We start from the raw sequence: 20793 nt of genomic DNA on the forward strand, positions 1-20793 counted from the left end.
AGCCATGGCCGCTAAGCCTGCACGTCCGGAGCCTGTGCTCCACAACGGGAGAGGCCACAATAGTGAGAGGCCCGCGTACCCAAAAAAAAAAAAAAAAAAATTCATATGGAAATGAGAGCAACCCACTAGTCAAAGCAATCTTGGAAAAGAAGAACAAAATTCAAAAACTCATACTTCCCAATTTCAAAACTTATTACAAAGTCACAGAAAGCAAGACAGTGTGGTACAGGTATACAAATTAGGAGTTCAGAAACAAACCCACACATTTATAATCAATTGACATTCAGAATGCCAAGAATGCCAAAACAATTCAATAAGGAAAAAATAGTCTTTCCAATAAACTGTGCTTGGGGCATCTGGATCTCCACTTGTAAAATAATACAGCAAGGCCCCTACCTCACATAAGAGCAAAAATTATTAAACTTGGACTAGGCAATGGTTTCTTAGATATGAAACCAGAAGCACAAACAACAAAAGAAAAAAGACAAGTTGGACTTCCTAAAAATTAAAAATTTTTGCCCTTCAAACAGTACTATCTAGAAAGTGAAAAAATAATCCATCAAATGGGAGAAAGTTTTGTAAGTCATATATCTTGATAAAGAACTTGTACCCAGAATATATAAAGAACACTTATACCTCAACAATAAAAAGACAAATGACCCAATTTAAAAATGGGCAAAGGATTTGAATAGACATTTCTACAAAGAAGATAAATAAATGGCCAATTAACACAGAAAAAGATGCAAAACATCAAAAAACCACAATGAGATAACCACTTTACACCCACTAGGATGGGTCTAATCATAAAGATAGATAACAATAAGTGTTAGTGAGAATGTGAAGAAACTGGAACACTTATACACCACTGATGGGGATGTAAAATGGTACAGACACTTTGGAAAACAGTCAGGGAGTTCCTCAAAAAGTTAAACATAGTGTTACCATTTGACCCTGTAATTCCACTCCTATATATCCAAAAGGACTAAAAATATGTCCACACAACAGCAGTATTTATAATAGCCAAAATGTGTAAACAACCCAAATGTTCATCAACTGACAAAAGTACAAATAAAATGTGGTACATGTATACAATAGAATATTACTTGGCAATAAAAAATGATGTAGTGATACATGTTACATTGAAAACAGTATGCTAAGTGAAAGAAGTCAGTCACAAGTACATATATTATATGATTCCATTTACATGAAATATCCAGAATAGGCAAATCCACAGACAGAAATATACATTAGTTATTGCTGACAGTGAACACAGGTGGGGGTGGGGAGGATAGGGAAGTGACTGCTAATGGGTTTGGAATTTCTTTTAGGGGTGATGACAATGTTCTAAATTTGACTGTGGTGATAGTTGCACAGCTAAAAACCACTGAAATTAATCAAGACAGTACGGTACTGGCACAAAAACAGAAATATAGATCAATGGAACAGGATAGAAAGCCCAGAGATAAACCCATACACATATGGTCACCTTATATTTGATAAAGGAGGCAAGAATATACAATGGAGAAAAGACAGCCTCTTCAACAAGTGGTGCTGGGAAAACTGGACAGCTACATGTAAAAGAATGAAATTAGAACACTCCCTAACACCACACACAAAAATAAACACAAAATGGATTAAAGACCGAAATGTAACACCAGACACTATTAAACTCTTAGAGGAAAACACAGGCAGAACACTCTATGACATAAATCACAGCAAGATCCTTTATGACCCATCTCCTAGAGAAATGGAAATAAAAATAAACAAATGGGACCTAATGAAACTTAAAAAACTGAATTATACACTTTAAATAGGTGAATTGTATGGCATATAAATTATGTCTCAATAAAGAAGTTATTTTAAAAAAATCACAGCTATTCCCAAAATAGAAAATGATACCTCACTGGAAATAATGTCAAGCAAAGGCAAATGGCCTTCTATTGGAGATATTACTGTAAGAGATGGATTCAATTAGTGGTTCCCAATAGCAGTTCACAGACTAACACATAAAAATCACCCAGGGAACTTAATGACTCTGTGGCTCCCTAAAGCATCTATCTAATTCAGTATGTCTAGTGAGGTTCAAAAATTTGTATTTTTAACAGGCTTCCTAAATTATTCTAGCATATAGCCAGAAGTGGGACCAACTATGCCATTAAGATCCTAACAATAATTTTATGATTCCCTGATATCTATGAGATACCTATCTCTAGATCTGGTATCTATCTAGTACTTTCCATTCAGCTGAGAATCTCAAAGTCCATAATGAAATTCACCTTCCTGAATGAAAAGTCTGTGTTTAGAAAAAAGTGGCTTCATCAGATGGATTAGGGCACCTCATATATTTTTATTAACCTTATGTGTATCCTTTAAGCTACTTCAAACCGTTTTTTGCAAAGATACAGGGCACCCTCCAGAGCTGTGTAGACCTCACCCAGCTAGTGCAGGGTGTATCCTGGTTGCTTATCTAGACTTGTCCGGCTGACTGGTCCATGAAGAAGCACTGGGTAACCTGCCTGAAGCCTTAGATAAACTATAGCTAAAGAGAGGTGTTCCCCTAGATTTGTAATCTTTCTTTTAGATATAGTGCTTTATTTTTTTGGCTGTTCTTTTTCAGCTAATTTCTCAAAGACATTTATGATAACTTCACTCAAAACTAAACAACAGGGGACTTCCCTGGTAGGGCAGTGGTTAAGACTCCACGCTCCCAATGCAGGGGGCCCAGGTTCAATCCCCGGTCAGGGAACTAGATCCCACATGCATGCCGCAAAGAAGAGTTCGCATGGTACAGCTAGGGAGCCTGTGTGCCGCAACTAAGGGGTTGGTGAGCCACAACTAAGAAGCCCATGAGCCGCAACTGGGGAGCCCACCTGCCGCAACTAAGACCCGGAGCAATCAAATAAATAAATAAATAAAATATACACCATTAAATAAATAAATAAATAATAAAAAGGTTACACTTCTAAAAAAAAAAAAAAACTAAACATCAGAAGAGTGAAGTTATAATATCAACTCCAACACAACAATATGGTCGATTTCCCAGATGAATGGATAAAGAAGATGTGACACATATATACAATGGAATATTACTCTACCATAAAAAGAAACGAAATTGAGTTATTTGTAATGAGGTGGATGGACCTAGAGACTGTCATACAGAGTGAAGTAAGTCAGAAACAGAAAAACAAATACCATATGCTAACACATATATATGGAATCTTAAAAAAAAAAAAAAAAGGTTCTGAAGAACCTAGGGGCAGGACAGGTATAAAGACGCAGACATAGAGAATGGACTTGAGGACACAGGGAGGGGGAAGGGTAAGCTGGGACGAAGTGAGAGAGTGGCATGGACATATATACACTACCAAATGTAAAATAGATAGCTAGTGGGAAGCAGCCCCATAGCACAGGGAGATCTCCTCGGTGCTTTGTGTCCACCTAGAGGGGTGGGATAGGGAGGGTGGGAAGGAGACGCAAGAGGGAGGAGATATGGGGATATATGTATACATATAGCTGATTCACTTTGTCATACAGCAGAAACTAACACACCATTGTAAAGCAATTATACTCCAATAGAGATGTTAAAAAAATAAAATTAAATAAATCTAGGTCGATTTCCTGAATATTAAAACAGAAAAGTGGAATAAGATAAAACTTAAGGTCCTTTCTAACTTTTAAAGTCTATACTCTCACCAAAATAAATAGATAGATAGATAGATAGACAGAGAGATAGAAAGATAACATCTATACTCACAATCCTTGCCAATATTGAAGATGTGCTTTGTAAATTTTACAGGCAATTCGTAAAAGAGAAATTGTAAACATATATTTCCTATCCTTCCCATCATAGTGTTCCCTCTTGCATCATCCTAGCTCAAAGCCCCTTCCCCCGCACAGATTTTTACAACAGTCCTCAATCTCTCTTAATCCATTGTACTGACCACACTGCTGTTAGATAATTCTCCAAGTATCATTTCCTTCAGTGGCTCTTAACCTAGCATTCAATGCATTCCACAATCTTATCCAAGTTATCTTTCTAACCTTTTCTAGCCCTTCCTTATATTAACTTACCCTTCAGCAAACCTGTCAAGTACCTTCCTCTACAATATATTATACATATCATTTGCTTATGCCATGCCCCTTACTTGAAATACTCTCTGCCACACTCCCCACTCTTGTTCCATTCTTCAAGTATTATTATAAGTTTCACCTCCACAACAAAGCCTTTTCTGACAAGCTCTTAGCCTGTAATATATCTTGGGCATTTAGCATACGCTACCTTCCACTGGGCGGATTTAATACAGGACAGATCTGTAGGGGCACGTCCGCCTTATTTTCTCCAGGTAAGGCCTTCAGCTTCAATATGGGGTGAATTTGTAACACAAAGCATCTAAAGGGACCATACTTAAACTACAATTTTTTTAAAAAATCAACTAAAGTAACAGTTTATGTGTAATTATTAGATATTTTGCAACAAACCCATCCTACTCTTGCCAACTGTATTTTTACAGCTGTGTTCCAAAATTTAAGATAATTCTTTAGGTTTGGGTTAGTACTTCCTGTTTAATACTTCCCTTTTAAAAAAGGGAGGGGGACAAGATTTCAAAGCAAGTCCTCAAACTTTTAATTACAAAACTTTAATGAGACAAAAAAAAATTTCCAAAAAACAAAACTTAGAACATAGTTTTTGAACAATAATGGAACCTCTTATGGTATAGGCATCATAGCAAAATCAAACTTGAGAAGGGAAAGAGAGAGACATTTTGTCTGGTCAGACCTTTTAAACAAAATGGCACATGCTTTTTCTCCACTAGCCATGAAAAAAACACTTTTTATACAAACCACATGTGATCTGACAAGTACTACCATCCTTTTCTCTGCTTTAAATCCAGAAACATTTTACTTCAACTACAAAGTTTCTGGTCTTGCTTAATAAAGAACACTTAATCTGGTCTTTACCCTTCTGATAATAATACTGAGAAAATGCAGATGTAAGTCCAAATTTGCCACTTTCACTTCTATACAAAAAAAGGCCTCCTGAAGAGCCAAGAAACACTCCCCTAACAAGCCCCGTGATGAAGTGTTAGTAAACATTAGAAAATCGATTGCAGGCATGAAATATTAAGTTAAAACAAAGAAAATGTTTCCAACATGTCTCCTTCAGCTGAAGTAAATATATTTTAACCAGTATGCTAGAGGTTTTCATTAATTCAAAATAGTCTGAAAATAAAACTGCAATGAAAAAAAACTCTTATTTTAACTATTTTGGCACATAACGAGTTACACTTATTTCACAGGACAGAGAAAAAAGGGGTGGAAAAAAATCCATGTGTTCAGCAAATGTATCTGTTAAAGAATTGTCAAAAGCTAACTTTATTCTCCTTTCAGCAAACAGAGATCATCCAAACAGGCCTGCAGTACTCACATGCAGAGCAGAGGGGTCTGGCAGGAACTCAGCATCTTCTCCAAAGATGAAGTCGGGAGGCAGCTCTGGGTACTGGGCATTGAAAATGATATCCCCTGAAATAAAAGAAAATGTCAGGCTCTTCTTATTTCCTTGCAAATGTGTGAATGATCTGGGGAGTGCATCAGAAAAACTTCTAAAAGAAGTTTATATTAGCTTAACAAAAATACTGAAAAGCACTTTCAGAAACAAAAGAACTGATACCTTCTTTTAAATTAACATTCACAGCATGCAATCAGAAAATGTTACCTCCTAATACACTATAAATACCCATGTAGAAAAGTAGAAGCAACGACATCCAGAATACATGCAGATTTTGTTAATAGGAAACATTACTGTCCAATCACTGCCCGCTAATTAATAAGCCTTTATCAAGGACTGATTTTCTAAAGATAAAGTCCTTGCCTTGAAGAAATTAAACACACAAACCTTTGGTATAATGGAAAGAACATTTGGCTTGGAGTCCAAAAAGTCAGATTTAAAACCACAGGATCTCCTAATTATTTATTAGTTCAAGTCATCTTGGGCAAGTTTTAACTTCTTTGGAGTTCAGTTTCCTCATCAGTAAAAAGGGGATATAATAGTCCTGACATCACGGATTTGTTGTGAGGGTAAAAAGAGATAGCATGTCTAGCTAGGTGTCTGGCATACGGTAAGCACTCAACAAGTCACACAGGAGTACTACTATTGTTCGTAATAGTGTTATTACTATTGAAAGTATTATATTGAAGCATAAGATAAATTACAAAAGCTCCTTGACAAATTTGTACTATAAGTTCTTCTACCTCTCTGTTCCTCTCCTTTCTCCTTCTTCAGCTTCCTTTTCTTCCCCTCTGCTCACCCCAAGAATCAGCCCTCATCATTCCACTAACAGCAACGAGCAGATTAGTATACCCACAATCTAACACACACACTGGATTGTAGTGTATAAGAGTGTGTATACTTGTATACATGCACACCTCTGTACCCATACACACACGTAGTGTTGGATCAGTCCAGTCATTTTTACTGCTCAAACAATAATATCTTCATAGTGAGATCTAAATTCAAACATTCAGAATTCAGTTTTCATTTGAGCCTTTCTAACCCTGTGTACTGTGTATTTCAACTTCAAACTCAACAAGTCTAAAAACATGCTCATGACTACCCCTTTTCTCACTCCTTTCTTCCCCTAACTGACTTCCCCATTTCTAGGGATGGCACTGCTACTCCTTAATCACCCATGCTGAAACTTTAATGTCATCTTTGAACTGACCCACACCCTTTATACTCTTAGAAAACAAGTCATCTCAATTTTTTCCCCAAAATGTTTCTCATATGCATATTTCCTGCTGCTAACAGCTCAACCCAGGCTCAGATGACTTAGTCCATACAGTTATGCATCCAAAGAACAAAAATTTGAACTCTCCTCTAGGCACTATGCTGGGCATGAAAGATCAAACAAAAAACTCTGTTTTTAAGGACTCAACAGACTAGAAGAATTATTACCATACCCGCTTAAATGGTCTCCCAATACATCCAGCCCATACTACATACTATCATAAAGTAAATCTTAAAGTACTGCTTTGCCCCAAAACATCCTAGCTCAAAAACTTTCAATGGTTCTCTAATGTCAAATGGAGTAACAGCAAACTTCTCAAACTGGCATTTAAGGCCTCCAAAATACAATGTTCCTCATTTATCCACCCTTCTCTCTATCTACAAGCCGATGCCAATATTCTATTCCAATCAACATGATCCACTCGCTAACCTCCAAACTATGACACCTAGTTGAAATGCTCTTTCCCCTTTCTCAGTTCTTACTCATCCTGTATGAGCCCTCTTAATTACCTTCTCTTGCATGAAGCCTTCCCTAATAAATCCAGTACACACTGATCATTGTTACTTCTGAAATTCAACAATACTGATTGGTTATGCCATTCAGTGAGTATTTAACTGTAGACTTATATTGGTTTTGTAGCTCCATTAATTTTAAAAATCCATAATAAACACATGGTACATGTGAGGCACTATGATACATACCATGTCAATACAAAGACGGTTATCCTCAAGGAGCTTACATTTAGTGAGGGGGACAGAACATATACACCGCAGCACAAATACACAGCAGTACAAAGTAAGTACGTATACTTGATCTTCCTAAATATCTTGTAAGCATTCAGAGAATAAATATGCTCTTATTCTTATTTCATGTCTTCTCCAACAGGGCAAAGTACAATAGATACAGAATATATTCAAGAAATGCTCAATATATGAAAGAAGTTCTGTTCTCTGAATTGGTAAAGAATAGGGCTTCCCTGGTGGTGCGGTGGTTAAGAATCTGCTTGCCAATGCAGCGAACACGGGTTCAAGCCCTGGTCCAGGAAGATCCCACATGCTGCAGAGCAACTAAGCCTGTACGCCATAACTACTGAGCCTGCATTCTAGAGCCCGCGAGCCACAACTACTGAGCCTGTGTGCCACAACTACTGAAGCCCATGAGCCTACAGCCCATGTTCCATGACAAGAGAAGCCACCGCAATGAGAAGCCCGCGCACCGCCATGAAGAGTAGCCCCTGTTCACCACAAATAGAGAAAACCCGCGCGCAGCAACGAACACCCAACGCAGCCAAAAATAAATAAATAAATTTATTTTTAAAAAAAAGAATAAAGTATGGAAGAGTTACTTCCACCACTTTCTGTAGGGAATAAATCTAAACAAGAAAATATACTCTTCAGAGGTTGGGTGTGGAATTAAATGATCAAAAGTAGTACAATCACTACCTCTCCTTCACCCTACCGCAATCATTATCCCTGGTTTTTAACTATATCTATTACAAATTATAAACCTCCTTCAAGTGTTCTAACTATAAAGCATTACCCCAAGCCAAGACTAAGAGGCAAAGGCAATATAGATGTACTGATTACTCATTCTTACTCAACTATACCCATAAGTTAATAGAACAGAGGCATTAAAGTTTTGGAAAAAGCCAAGCTAGAATCTATTGTGCCTTGATGTTCAAAAAATAAATAGCATGCTAAATTCCAATAGAAGAAATTTTATTACTTTTGTTACTACAGGAGGACACAAAGCTGGATTTTCAAGTTCTCAAAGGAGCACTGTCAGTAATACGTATTTCCAAACCACTAAACATTAGAAATCTGATCCCAGGATATCTACTCTTGCCAATTCTATTCAACATTGTACTGGAGGTTCTAGCCAGGGCAATTAGGCAAGAAAAAGAAATGAATGGCATCTAGATTGGAAAGAAAAACTAAACTTATCTCTATCCACAGATGACATGATCTTGCATATAGAAAACCCTAAAGAATTCACACACACACACACACACAGACACACACACACACAAAACTATAAGAACTAATAAACAAGTTTCACAAGGTTGCAAGATACAAGATAGATGTATAAAATCAACTGCTTTTCTATACACTACTAACAAACAATCCAAACATAAAGTTAAGAATATAATTCCATTTACAACATCAAAAAGAATGAAATACTTAGGAATAAACTTAACGAAAGAAGTGTTAAGACTTGTACTCTAAAAACTACAAAACATTGTTGAAAGACTTTAAAGAAAGCCTACATATATGGAAGATGAACAACTCATGCTCATGGATCAGGAGACTTAATATTGTTAAGATGGCAATAGTACCTAAATTAATCTACAGATTTCATGCAATCCTGCTGGCTTTTTTTTTTTTTTGCAGAAATTGACAAACCACTCCTAAAAGTCATATGGAAATGCAAGGGATCCACCATGGCCAAAAAGCAATCCTGAAAAAGAGCAAAGTTGAAAGGCTCACACTTCCCAATTTCGAAATTTATTACAAAGCCACAGTAATCAAGACAGTGTGGTAACGACATAAGGACAGACATACAGATCAATGGAACAGAATTCAGACTCTGGAAATAAACTTTCATATTTATAGTCAACTGATTTTTGCCAAGGGTGCCAAGACAATTCAGTGGGGCAAAAAGAGTTTTACATCATTTGACACCCATAAGGATGACTATTAAAGAAAAAAGAGAGAGAGAATATAACAAGTGTTGGCGAGGTTGTGGAGAAACTGGAACCCCTGTGCACCACTGGTGGGTATGTAAAATGATGCAGCTGCTATGGAAAACAATATGGCAGTACCTCAAACATTTAAAAATACAATTACCATATGATCCAGCAATTCTACTCTGGGTATATATTCAAAAGAAGTGAAATCAGTGTTAGTGTCTCAAAGAAATATTTTTATACTCAGGTTCACAGCAACATTATTCACGATAGACTAATGAAAACAACACAAGTGTCCATCGACAGATGAATGGATAAACAAAATGCAGTGTACAAATACAATGGAATGTTAATCAGCTTTAAAAAAGGACATTCTGGGACTTCCCTGGCAGACCAGTGGTTAAGACTTCGCCTTCCAATGCAAGGGGTGCAGGTTAAATTCCTGGTCAGGGAGCTAAGATCCCACATGCCTTGCGGCCAAAAAACCAAAACACAAAACAGAAGCAATATTGTAACAAATTCAATAAAGACTTTAAAAATGGTCCACACACACACACACGCGTGCACACACACACACAAAGACATTTTGACACATGGTATAATATGGATGAACCTTGAGGACGTTATGGAAAGTGAAATAAGCCAGTCATAAAAAACACAAATACTGTACAAGTTCACTTATATGAGGTACCCAGAGTAGTCAAATTCATAGAGGCAGAAAGCAGAATGGCGGTTAGCAGGAGCTGGGAGAAGGGGAGAATGGGAAGTTGCTGTTTAAAGGGTATAGAGTTTCAGTTTTGTAAGATGAAAAGAGTTATGGAGATTGCACAAACAACGTGAATGTACTTAACACTACTGAGATGTTTGTTATATATATTTTATACAATTTTTTAAAAAATTTTAAATAAAAGAGTCTGTTATAGACTGAATGTTTGTGCCCCTTTAAAATTCATATGTTGAAACCTAATCCCCAGTATGACAGTACTTGTAGGTGGGCCTTTGTGGGTGATTAAGTCATAAGGGCAGAGCCTTCATGAATGGGATTAGTGCCCTTATAAAAGAGACCCAAGAGAAGGCCCCTCCCGCTTCTGCCATGTGAGGTTATAACAAAAAGACAGACTGTTTATGAACCAGGAAGAAGACCCTCACCACTGACTCTGCCAGCACCTTCATCTCAGACTTCCCAGCCTCCAGAACTGTGAGAAGTAAACATCTGTTGTTTAAGCCACCCAGTGTGTGGTAATCTGTTATAGCAGCCTGAACAGACTAAGACAGAGTCTTTTCAATAAATGGTGTTGGTAGAACTGGATAGCCACGTGCAAAAGAATGAACTTGAGTCCCAACTCATACCATATACAAAAATTAACTCAAAATGGATCTAAGACCTAAGTGTATGAGCAGAAACTATAAAAATCTTCAAAGAAAACATACGAGTAAATCTTCATAACTAGGCAATGTTTTCTTAGATGATAAATCAAAAGTACAAGCAACAAAAGTAGGTTAACTGGACTTCATAAAAATTTTAAACTTTTGTCCTTCAAAGAACAATATCTAGAAAGTGAAAAGACAACCCACAGAATGGGAAAAAGTTTGGATTTGGGATTTGGCAAATCACATATCTGATAAAGGACTCGTACCCAGAATATAAAGAACCCTTTTACTTCAACAATAAAAGGCAAACAACCCAATTTAAAAATGAGCAAAGGATTTGAATAGACATTTCTCCAAAGAAGATACAGAAATGGTCAATAAATGTATGAAAAGATGCTCAACATCATTTGTCATTAAGGAAATGAAAATCAAAACCACAAAAAGATACCACTTCAGACCCACTATGATGGCTACAATCAAAAAGACAAATAATGACAAGTGTTGGTGAGACTGTGGAGAAACTGGAACCCTCATACAGTGCTGGTGAGAATATAAAACAGTGCCATCACTTTGGAAAATAGTTTGGCAATCCTCAGAATGCTAAACATAGAGTTACTTCAGGACCCACCAATTCCATTCCTAGTTATATATCCAAGAAAAATGGAAACGTTTGTCCACACAAAGACTTGCACATGAATGTTTGTAGCAGCACTATTCACAATAGCCAAAAAGAAACAACTCAGTGTTCATCAACTGATAAATGGATAAATAAAATGTGGTATATACATAGAATATTATTCAACTATTAAAGAAAAAAAGAAGGGGCTTCCCTGGTGGCACCGTGGTTGAGAGTCCGCCTGCCAATGCAGGGGACGCGGGTTCGTGCCCCGGTCCGGGAAGATCCCACATGCCGTGGAGCGGCTAGGCCCATGGGCCATGGCCGCTGAGCCTGCGCGTCCGGAGCCTGTGCTCCACAACAGGAGAAGCCACAACAGTGAGAGGCCCGCGTACCGCAAAAAAAAAAAAAAAAAAAGAAGTACTGATATATGCTACAATGTGGATAAACCTTGAAAACTTTATGCTAAGTGAAAACAGCTGGACACAAAAGGCCACATATTGTATGACTGTTGTGTAATTCCACTTCTATGAAATGTCCAGAATATGTAAACCCATAGCAACAGAAAGTAGATTAATGGTTGTCAGGGGCCTGGAAAGGGCGGAGTGGGGAGTTATTGCTAACAAGCACAAAGTTTCTTTTTGTGGAGATGAAAATGTTCTGGAATTTGTGTTGATGGTTGCACAACTTCATGAATGTATTAAAAACCACTAAATTGTACATTTTGAAGAGTGAATTGCATGGTATGTGAGTTATATCTCAATTAAGGCATTGTTTTTTTTAATCTGATGCAAAAATTCATCCCATTTTAATCCAAACTTAAACACAAATAAATTAGAAAGTGTTTACTCAATGGTTATGAGTAAATTATTTTTTATAAATAAAATCATCTTGAAAATGCAATTGGAGAGTTCTCCATTTAAAGAAACTCTGTAATGAGTCCTTTTTAAAAGCAGAGAATGTTTTTATAAGATGAATACTTACAAAGACCTTTATTTTTCAAGAAGTTCCCCAAATGGGTCCTTTTAAAGGAGAGTACTGGGGAGTGTTAATTTTTTTTAAATTTTCATTGATTTAAAACAATTTTTTAAAGCTGCCAAAATTGTTTAAATATGCAATAAATTTTTAAAGGAAACAATGTATACCAATTATTACGCCCTCAACTGAAAGGATCCTTTTAGAGAGAAAGAAAAGAGAGAGATTACCATATTACACATAGCAAAAATATTATACAAATAATTTTCAAAACAAAGAAACAAATATCTTTCAGAATTTCACACTCTTACATTTCAGAATTTCTCAAAATATTACTTTCAACCTCAAAGAACTCCTAAAACACTCTACCTTAATACTCTATAGCCTCTTGGGAATAAAATGCAGCAATGTTTTCTTGCTAGGGAGAATGGTCAGTAAATCAGACAAGGACATTTATTAAAAACCCACCATGCACAGATGCACATATTAGACACCTGGGGTGTTATCTAGGAAGTAGAAAACATAGTCCCTGACCTCAAGGCAGAGATGGTGGAAAAAGACCGACACAAATCATGGAGAAGTGCAATAACATCGCATTTCCTTTATTTCACCCTGGAGAAGATGATACAAACACAGAGTACAGATCACTAGGATACTGCTTACTCCAACTTTTCATAAAAAGGAAGAGCAGGCAAGAGAACAAAGAAATAAAAATAGGATCAGAGGTGATATAAGGTGAGGTTAAGAAAGAAAGAAACAAACAAACAAAGAAAAGAAAGTAAAAAAACAAAACACCTAGAATGGCTAGAAGTATAACAAACACCTAAGAACTAAATGGCGGTTTCAAGTGTTATTTTTCATGATTCCCTGAAAATTGACAGACGACCACTGTAGGACCAATGGGGCAGGAAAACTTCTCTTTGAAAACACACATCTACAATTCTTCATAGAAATCACAGTCGGTGCTAGAAAGTTTCTATTTACATGCTGTGCCTTGGCAGCTGACACTCTTCAGAGCATATCAACACCATCTCAGGAAGGCCCAATCACCAGATCCACAGAGCGGGCCACATGTCCTGCTCCCAGGTTACAGAAGGAACACAGCTTGTCCGCAAGCTCCTTTCCTTATTCTTATAGTATAGTGCTATTTTGTCTATCTTAAGCTTAAATAACTGCCAGGAAAACAGAGTTTCAAAGGAGCAATTCAAATGGTATATAACTGGTATTTTGCCAATGATGGAAGAATTATTCCTATCAGTGGCTACATAAAATGATTATTTACTGAAACTCCCAATTATGGGAAGTAAGGGTCAGACAAGAGTCTTGTGGAAATGCTAGGCTGAAGGAGATTTTCAACAGAAAGGCAGGTTTAAGCAACAGTTTTACGAAAGATTTTGAAAAGGTTAACTTATTTCCAAAAGTTAGTTCTAACTCTTGACAGCGTTTCCTTACACTGAAATGCAACCTATCTTTCTCTGAAAATTTCATCTACTGGTTCTTAGGAATTTATGGAACAAGTGTAGTTTCACTTTAATATCAGAGCCCTTCAATTCTTTCCAGGCAGTTCTTGTGACCTGTCTTTCAACCCCACCATGAGTCACCTCTTGACCAGGTTAAATATCCCAGTTTCTTTCACTATTCCTCTTATGACTTGGTCTCCATTTCCTTTATCACTGTCTCCTCTCCCTTCTCTGCATGTGTACCAGTTTGTCAACAGTCCTCTTAGAGGGTAATACCCAGAACCAAACACAAGATTCCAGGTGTGCGCTAAGGAACACAGAATCAAGTAAAAAAAAAAATCCATGCCTTCATTTTAGATACTAAACTTCTATTAATAAATACCACTGCAAACTGAAGTAGCTTTTTTGGCAGCCATATCAATGTTAACTCATATTATGCGTCCTATCAACTAAAAGCCCCCAAATTTTACATATACACTAATGCTAAGCCATATATCCCTCATTCTTAACTTGGATACCTGAATTTCGGAAGCCATTTCAGGAGTTTAAATTTATCCCTATTACATCTCAATCTTGTTAGATTCACCTCTCTATTTACAACCCATCAGAATACTCTTAGGTTCTATTCCAGTTTAGGGTTGGCACCCTCACTTTGAAGTTATACACAGACTGGCTAACCGTGCTTCTGGGAAACTCCCTCTCTGGCAGCCACAGTTCAATTATCAGTACCTCCTGGGTGCAATCATTCAAACAATAATATTTACCCCCAAATATTACAAACCTGCAGCACTGGAGCCAACAGGCTGTTGGCTGGGACTGACGGCAGCCTCCGGGAGGGCTCGCGCCAATGAGTCCTCCCCAGAACTGCCGCTGCCATTTTCTTTGTCCCCGCGGTGAGCCACAGCCGCCTCCCCACCTCTGCAGGAGACCTCCAGTACTAGCAGGATTGTGGTTATGGAGAAGGTGGAGATGCATATTGCACAGTCTGCCCTCCCCTCAGATACAAAAACAGCTGGGGCCACCACAGATGTCAGACTTGCATCACCTGTGCCGTCATCAATCGTACCCAGAAGGCTAACTGTACAGCTACCTCTAATGCCGTCTGTGGGGACTGTCTGCCCAGGTTCTACCAAAAGACACGTACTGGAGGCCTGCAAGATCAAGAGTGCATCCCATGCACGAAGCAGACGCCCACCTCTGAGGTTCAGTGTGTGTACCCAGTTCCCTTCTCCCCTTTCTTCCCCAATCCATTGGGTGACAGCAAGACAGGGTAGTAAAGACTTCCCCTACCCCCTCATACTCCTTCCTATAGGGTAGATTGGCAAGGGAATGGGTTAGATTTGAGTAACAGTTTCACAGTATATTATCTGTGTAACCTTCTATAAATCATTGAAACTCATTGAACCTCATTTCCCTCATCTGAAAAAACTGTAAGTCATGAAAATCATTGTTCTTCATACGTTATGGGATGCTGTCTAGTTCTAATGAAATAATAGGTTCGAAAGCACTTTGTAACTTACAACATTTGTACACTTGTGGATTATTTATTTGAAGTTTACAAGAGTCCCTAATGCTTAGGACTAGTAAAAGGCTGAATGAAGTACTAGGATCTAGTCTATGCCCATATCACTATTCATTTATCTATCATTTTTGTCTATCTGCCATCTATGTCTACTATTTTTTTAATTGATTGATATCTTTTTAAAACATGAAGTATTTCGAATATGTAGAAATATTTTAAATGCAGAAAAAAATGAAAATGTTCAGTTACACAGCATCAATAATTAATAAATCTTAAAATTTTGCAAAAAACCCCCCTACAAACCTCAACATCCATCACAAGGATATGATGAAGAAACTTATCAAATGCCTCAAACATACACTGTTTTCCCCAAATTCAGAGATACCACCAATGATTCCACTGTACAGCATATTTTTTTGTCTTAAGAGGTAAAATTTGTTTTCCTATATTAAGAAAAAGAGACTATAAAGAGTTATATCTGAAAGTTGTTATAATTTGCATGAAACAGGCCCTCAAAAATTATCTGTAGAGGAAAGAATGAAAGTGGGGGTAGATTAAACTGAGATCGTTTAAATTTCCCTCCTTTCCTTATGAGACTTCCTCCTGTCAGATTCCTGTCTCCAGACTGAGACCACATGTACTCCTTATTTGCATTTCCAGTACCTAAGCCACATACATAATTTAAACATTATTAGTAGCAACTTGAAAAGAGTAAAAAGAAAAGGATGGAATTACATTTTTAACTTTTTTTTAAATTTTATATACAGTAAAATGTACTTTTTTGTGTAGAGTTAAATGAGTTTTATCATATGTGTAGTTTCACATGCATAGATTTGTATAAATGCTACCAAAATTAGGATACAGAACAATTCTATCACCCTCCAAAATCTCTTCATGCTATGCCTTTGTCGTTGAACTTTCCCACCATCCCTCATCCCTGGCAACCTCTGATCTGTTCTCTGTCCCTTCAGTTTCACATTTTCCAGAATGTCATATTTAGAATCATATAGTAAGTTATTTAAAATCCAGCCAAGTGTAGTGATACATTTAAATGCATGTATGAATAGTCTGTTCCTTTCCTTGGCTGACTAGTGTTTCATCGTATGGATGTACCACAGTTTGTTTATCCATTTACCCAATGAAGGACATTTGGGTTACTTCCAGTCTTATAATGCAGCTACAAACATACATGTACAGGTTTTTGTATGAATACAAAATTTCCATCTCTAGAAAAATGATTATCATTTCTAGTAAATGCCTAGGAGTGGAACTGCTAGGTCATATGAAAAAGTATATCTTTAACCTTAAAACAAATTGCCAAACTCTTTTCCAGAATGGCTGTTTCATTTAATAGTCACAAAAACAATGCATGAGAGTTCCAACTGATACACATTCTCACCAACTGACTGGTCAGTTTGTTGTTCTCATTGTCCTTGTTGTTTTTAGTCCTTCTAACAGGTGTATCATGGCATCTCATTATGGTTTTAATTTACATTTACCTAATGACTAAGTAAGTTGAGCATCTTTTTACATGCTTATTTGCTATCTGTATATCTTTTTTGGTAGACTGTTCAAATCTATTGCTCATTGCTTATTATTCAGTTGTTTGTTTTCTTCTTATTGACTTTTGAGAGCTCTTTATATGTTCTTGAAATTTGTCCTCTGTTAGATATGTGATTTACAAATATCTTCTCTCACTGTGTCTTATCTTTTCACTCTCTTAACAGCATCTTCAGCAGAACAAAGGTTTTAATTTTGGTGAAATCCAATTCATCAACTTTTTTCTTTTACAGATTGTGTTTTTGATGCTGTATCTAAGAATTCATTGCCTAACTCAAGTTACAAAGACTTCCTACCTATATTTTATTCTCAGAGTTTTATAGTTTGAAATTTTACATTTCAGAACGTGATTCATTACTTTTTGTACATGGTTTAAGATACAGATGGAGGTTATTTATTTTCCCTTGTTACAGAGATGCCCAATCACTCTAGCACCATTTGTTAAGAAGACTATCCCTTTTTTCCACTGAAATGTTTTTTTCATAATTGTGAAAAATAAACGGACCATATTTATGTGGTTCCTTTATTGTACTTTGTATTTTGTTTTATTGATTCATGTCTATTCTTTTATCAATACGGCACCACCCTGATGATAAGTCTTAAAATTTAGTAGTCTGATTCCTCCAACTTTGTTCCTCTTTCCAAAATTATTTTACTATTCTAATTCCTTTGCCTTTCCAAATAAATTTTAAAATCATCTTATCAATATCTACAAAATCCTCCTGGGATTTTGATGGGAATGACACTAAAACTATAGATTAATTTAGGGAAAAATGACTTAACTATATTGAGTCTTCCAATCCATCAATATGATACGTCTTTCCATTTATTGAGGTCTTTGATTCCTTTTTTTTTTTTTTGGCCATGCCATGTGGCATGCAGGGTCTTAGTTCCCCAACCAGGGATGGACTCCGTGCCCTCTGCAGTGGAAGCATGGAGTCTTAACCACAGCACCGCCAGGGAAGTCCCAAGGTCTTTGATTCCTTTCACCTGCATATAGATCCTGAACATATCTTATTAAATTTATAACTATTTCTTTTTTCTTTCCATTTTATTTACTGTATTTTATTTTGAGAGAGGGTAGCTATTATAACAACACTGTTTTTAAATTTTCTGTTTCCAATTGTTCTTCCCAGCATAAAAAAATATGATTGATTTTCCTGTGTTGACCTTGTATCCTACAACCACGGAAAACTCACTTATTAGTTCTAGGAGTTTTCTAGAAATTCCTTGGGATTTTCTACATAAACAATCATGTCATATCAAAGGGTTGAGATTCTTCTACTCCATAACAGTTTCCTGTGTCACTTCCCACTAGAACACAAACAGAGGCAAACAGAGGCAGTGTTATCTCTTCCTTTCCAATCTGCATGCCTTTTATTTCTTTTACTTGCCTTACTACTCTGTCTACAATTTCTAGGATAAAGTTATACAGGAGTGGTGAAAGTGAACATTCTTGCCTTGTTCTCAATCTTAGGAGGAAAGCATTTAGGTTTTTTTTGCCATGTATGATGTTAGTTTTAGGTTTTGTGTAGATGCCTTTTCAGGTTCAGGTTGGGGAAATTCCCTTCTATTCCTATTCTGCTAAAAGTATTTGTTATGAACAGATTTTGTTTTTTCTGCATCTATTGATATGATCATACAGTTTATCTTGTACTAGTCTGTAAATAATGAGAATAACATTGATTGATTTTCAAATGTTGAAAACGTTATTTATTCCTAGGATAAAGCCCACCTGGTCATAATACATTTTTTTGTTCTGCTAGATTCAATCTGCTGATATTTTTTGGTTTTGTTTTTGTTGTTTTTTTTTTTTGCGGTACGCGGGCCTCTCACTGCTGTGGCCTCTCCTGCTGCGGAGCACAGGCTCCGGACGCGCAGGCCCAGCGGCCATGGCTCACGGGCCCAGCCGCTCCGCAGCATGTGGGATCTTCCCAGACCGGGGCGCGAACCTGTGTCCCCTGCATCGGCAGGCGGACTCTCAACAACTGCGCCACCAGGGAAGCCCTGCTGACATTTTTTGAAGAGTTGCTTCTCTCTTCAAATGATGGATATCGGTATAAACTTTGTTTTGTTTTTCTTGTATTTCTTTGACTGGTTTTTATACCCGGAGAATGTGGCCTTATAAAATGAGTTGGTAAATTTTGTGTCCACTTCAATTTCTGGAAGAGACTGTGTAGAACTGATGCTATTTCTTCCTTAAATGTTTAGTAGAATTCGCCTGAGATGGTCTGGACCTGGAGTTTTATTTTTGAAAGATTGCTTTTTTTAAGCTATGAATTCAATTGTTTTAACAGATATGATATTATTCAGAGTATCTATTTCTTCTTGAGTGAGTTTTGATAATTTATGTCTTTCAAGGAGTTTGTTCATTTAAGTTGTCAAATAAGTTATAAAGTTAGGTTCAGACTGAAAGTGCTAAACTATGTTCTATGGACTTGGTTCAAATGGCAGTAGAGTTTTCAAAGCCTTTTAATGCTATCCTAGTTTTCCCCAAGGGTATGCTACCCAGAGACCAGTCAGGGACCTGGGCAAGAGTCTACACCACAGTTTAATTCTCAAAGCCTTTGCTATATTGATTCTGTCCAGTTCCATACATGTGCAGCTCGAAAATAAGCCTGCAATTCCATACACAAATTAAAGGATGCTTTTCTCCAGCTCCTTCCTCACCATGATTTCCCTCTATACTCTCTGACTCCCAGGGGTGACTTTTCCTGGTGTTCCGGCTAGAAAGCAGGAGTTTTAGCCTTCCCAAGTTCTCGTGTGTTTCCCATGACTGTGTCCCCCTAAAGTTGAAGCAGCAAAAGAAAAGAGTTAGAGAGGCTGCTGCAGGAGTCCAGTTTCACCACTGGAGCTTACCTGAGTTAAGGCCAGGAGAGTTTAAAAAGCTCCATCTTAAAGCCCCCCGACCCCACCCTTTTGATCTTCTAACCTGAGAGAAAGGGTTTTCCTTGCAGCTTCTTCTGTCCACGTCCATTGCATAGTTCTAGGATCCAGGGTACTCTAGGGTCTAAACCAGGAGATGGGAAAGGAAAAATTGGCGGCGGGGGCGGGGGTGGGGACAGGAAACTAACCTTTAACCTCTATATGGGCCGTTCTTTGAGCTTTGATCTCTCCTCTTAGTATGTCTGCTATTATTTATTTTTCTGAGTCCTCAGGTAGTTGCTGTTTATATTCTTTAGGTATTTTAGGGTTTTTAATTGTAACCACTGAGAGAGATAGGGTGGAGAATATTCCTTCTTATCTGGAACTGATAATTAATTGTAATCAATAAATATTTAATAAATAATCATAAACAAAACAATTAACTAAAATTAATCTTAGTTATTTATTTAGCCAATAGATACAAAACAGTATCATTTCAACACACAATGAATATAAAGGTAATTAATGAGATATTTTACATTATTTTTAGTACTAAGATTTCAGAATCTGTTGTGTCATATTTACAGCACATCTCAAATTCAGATTACCCATATTTTAAATACTCCATTGCCACTTGTCGCTAGCAGTGACCACGCTGGGCAGCACAGAGCTAGAGGAACAAATAAAAGGAAAGAAGAGAACAAAGGGAATGAAGGGAAAGTAAGAAGGTCACCCAACCTTCCATGACCACTTCCAGGTAAAATGTGCTATTTCATAGGCAGCAGATTCTGTTGCTGGGCAGTCATCAGTCGATGGATAAAGCACTATCTTGTACAGGAAAAATATATATGCCTACAGATCACTTTTACCTACTCATGGAAGTCCTACCCTAAGCATTATCCTACATGGCAGTACCTAAATCATCTGCAAATGACTTCTTCTTTTAGGCTTCT

General features: G+C 37.1%; 1 protein-coding gene across 8 annotated transcripts in view; it reads right to left on the bottom strand.

The window, feature by feature from the left end:
- Positions 1–20793, bottom strand: part of BABAM2 (BRISC and BRCA1 A complex member 2) — a 440694-nt gene that overhangs the window by 348331 nt on the left and 71570 nt on the right. For all 8 annotated transcript variants that reach the window (XR_003005855.1, XM_024764436.1, XM_024764437.1 and 5 more), the window contains exon 4: positions 5426–5520. Coding sequence is in view for 7 of the 8 variants with exons in the window: in XM_024764436.1 (XP_024620204.1) it covers positions 5426–5520 (95 nt within the window). In the remaining variant the exon portion in view is untranslated. The remainder of the gene's footprint in view (positions 1–5425; positions 5521–20793) is intronic.

This window comes from Neophocaena asiaeorientalis, unplaced genomic scaffold (assembly GCF_003031525.2).
Source record: "Neophocaena asiaeorientalis asiaeorientalis breed wild unplaced genomic scaffold, Neophocaena_asiaeorientalis_V1.1 scaffold345, whole genome shotgun sequence".
Classification (NCBI taxonomy): Eukaryota; Metazoa; Chordata; class Mammalia; order Artiodactyla; family Phocoenidae; genus Neophocaena; species Neophocaena asiaeorientalis.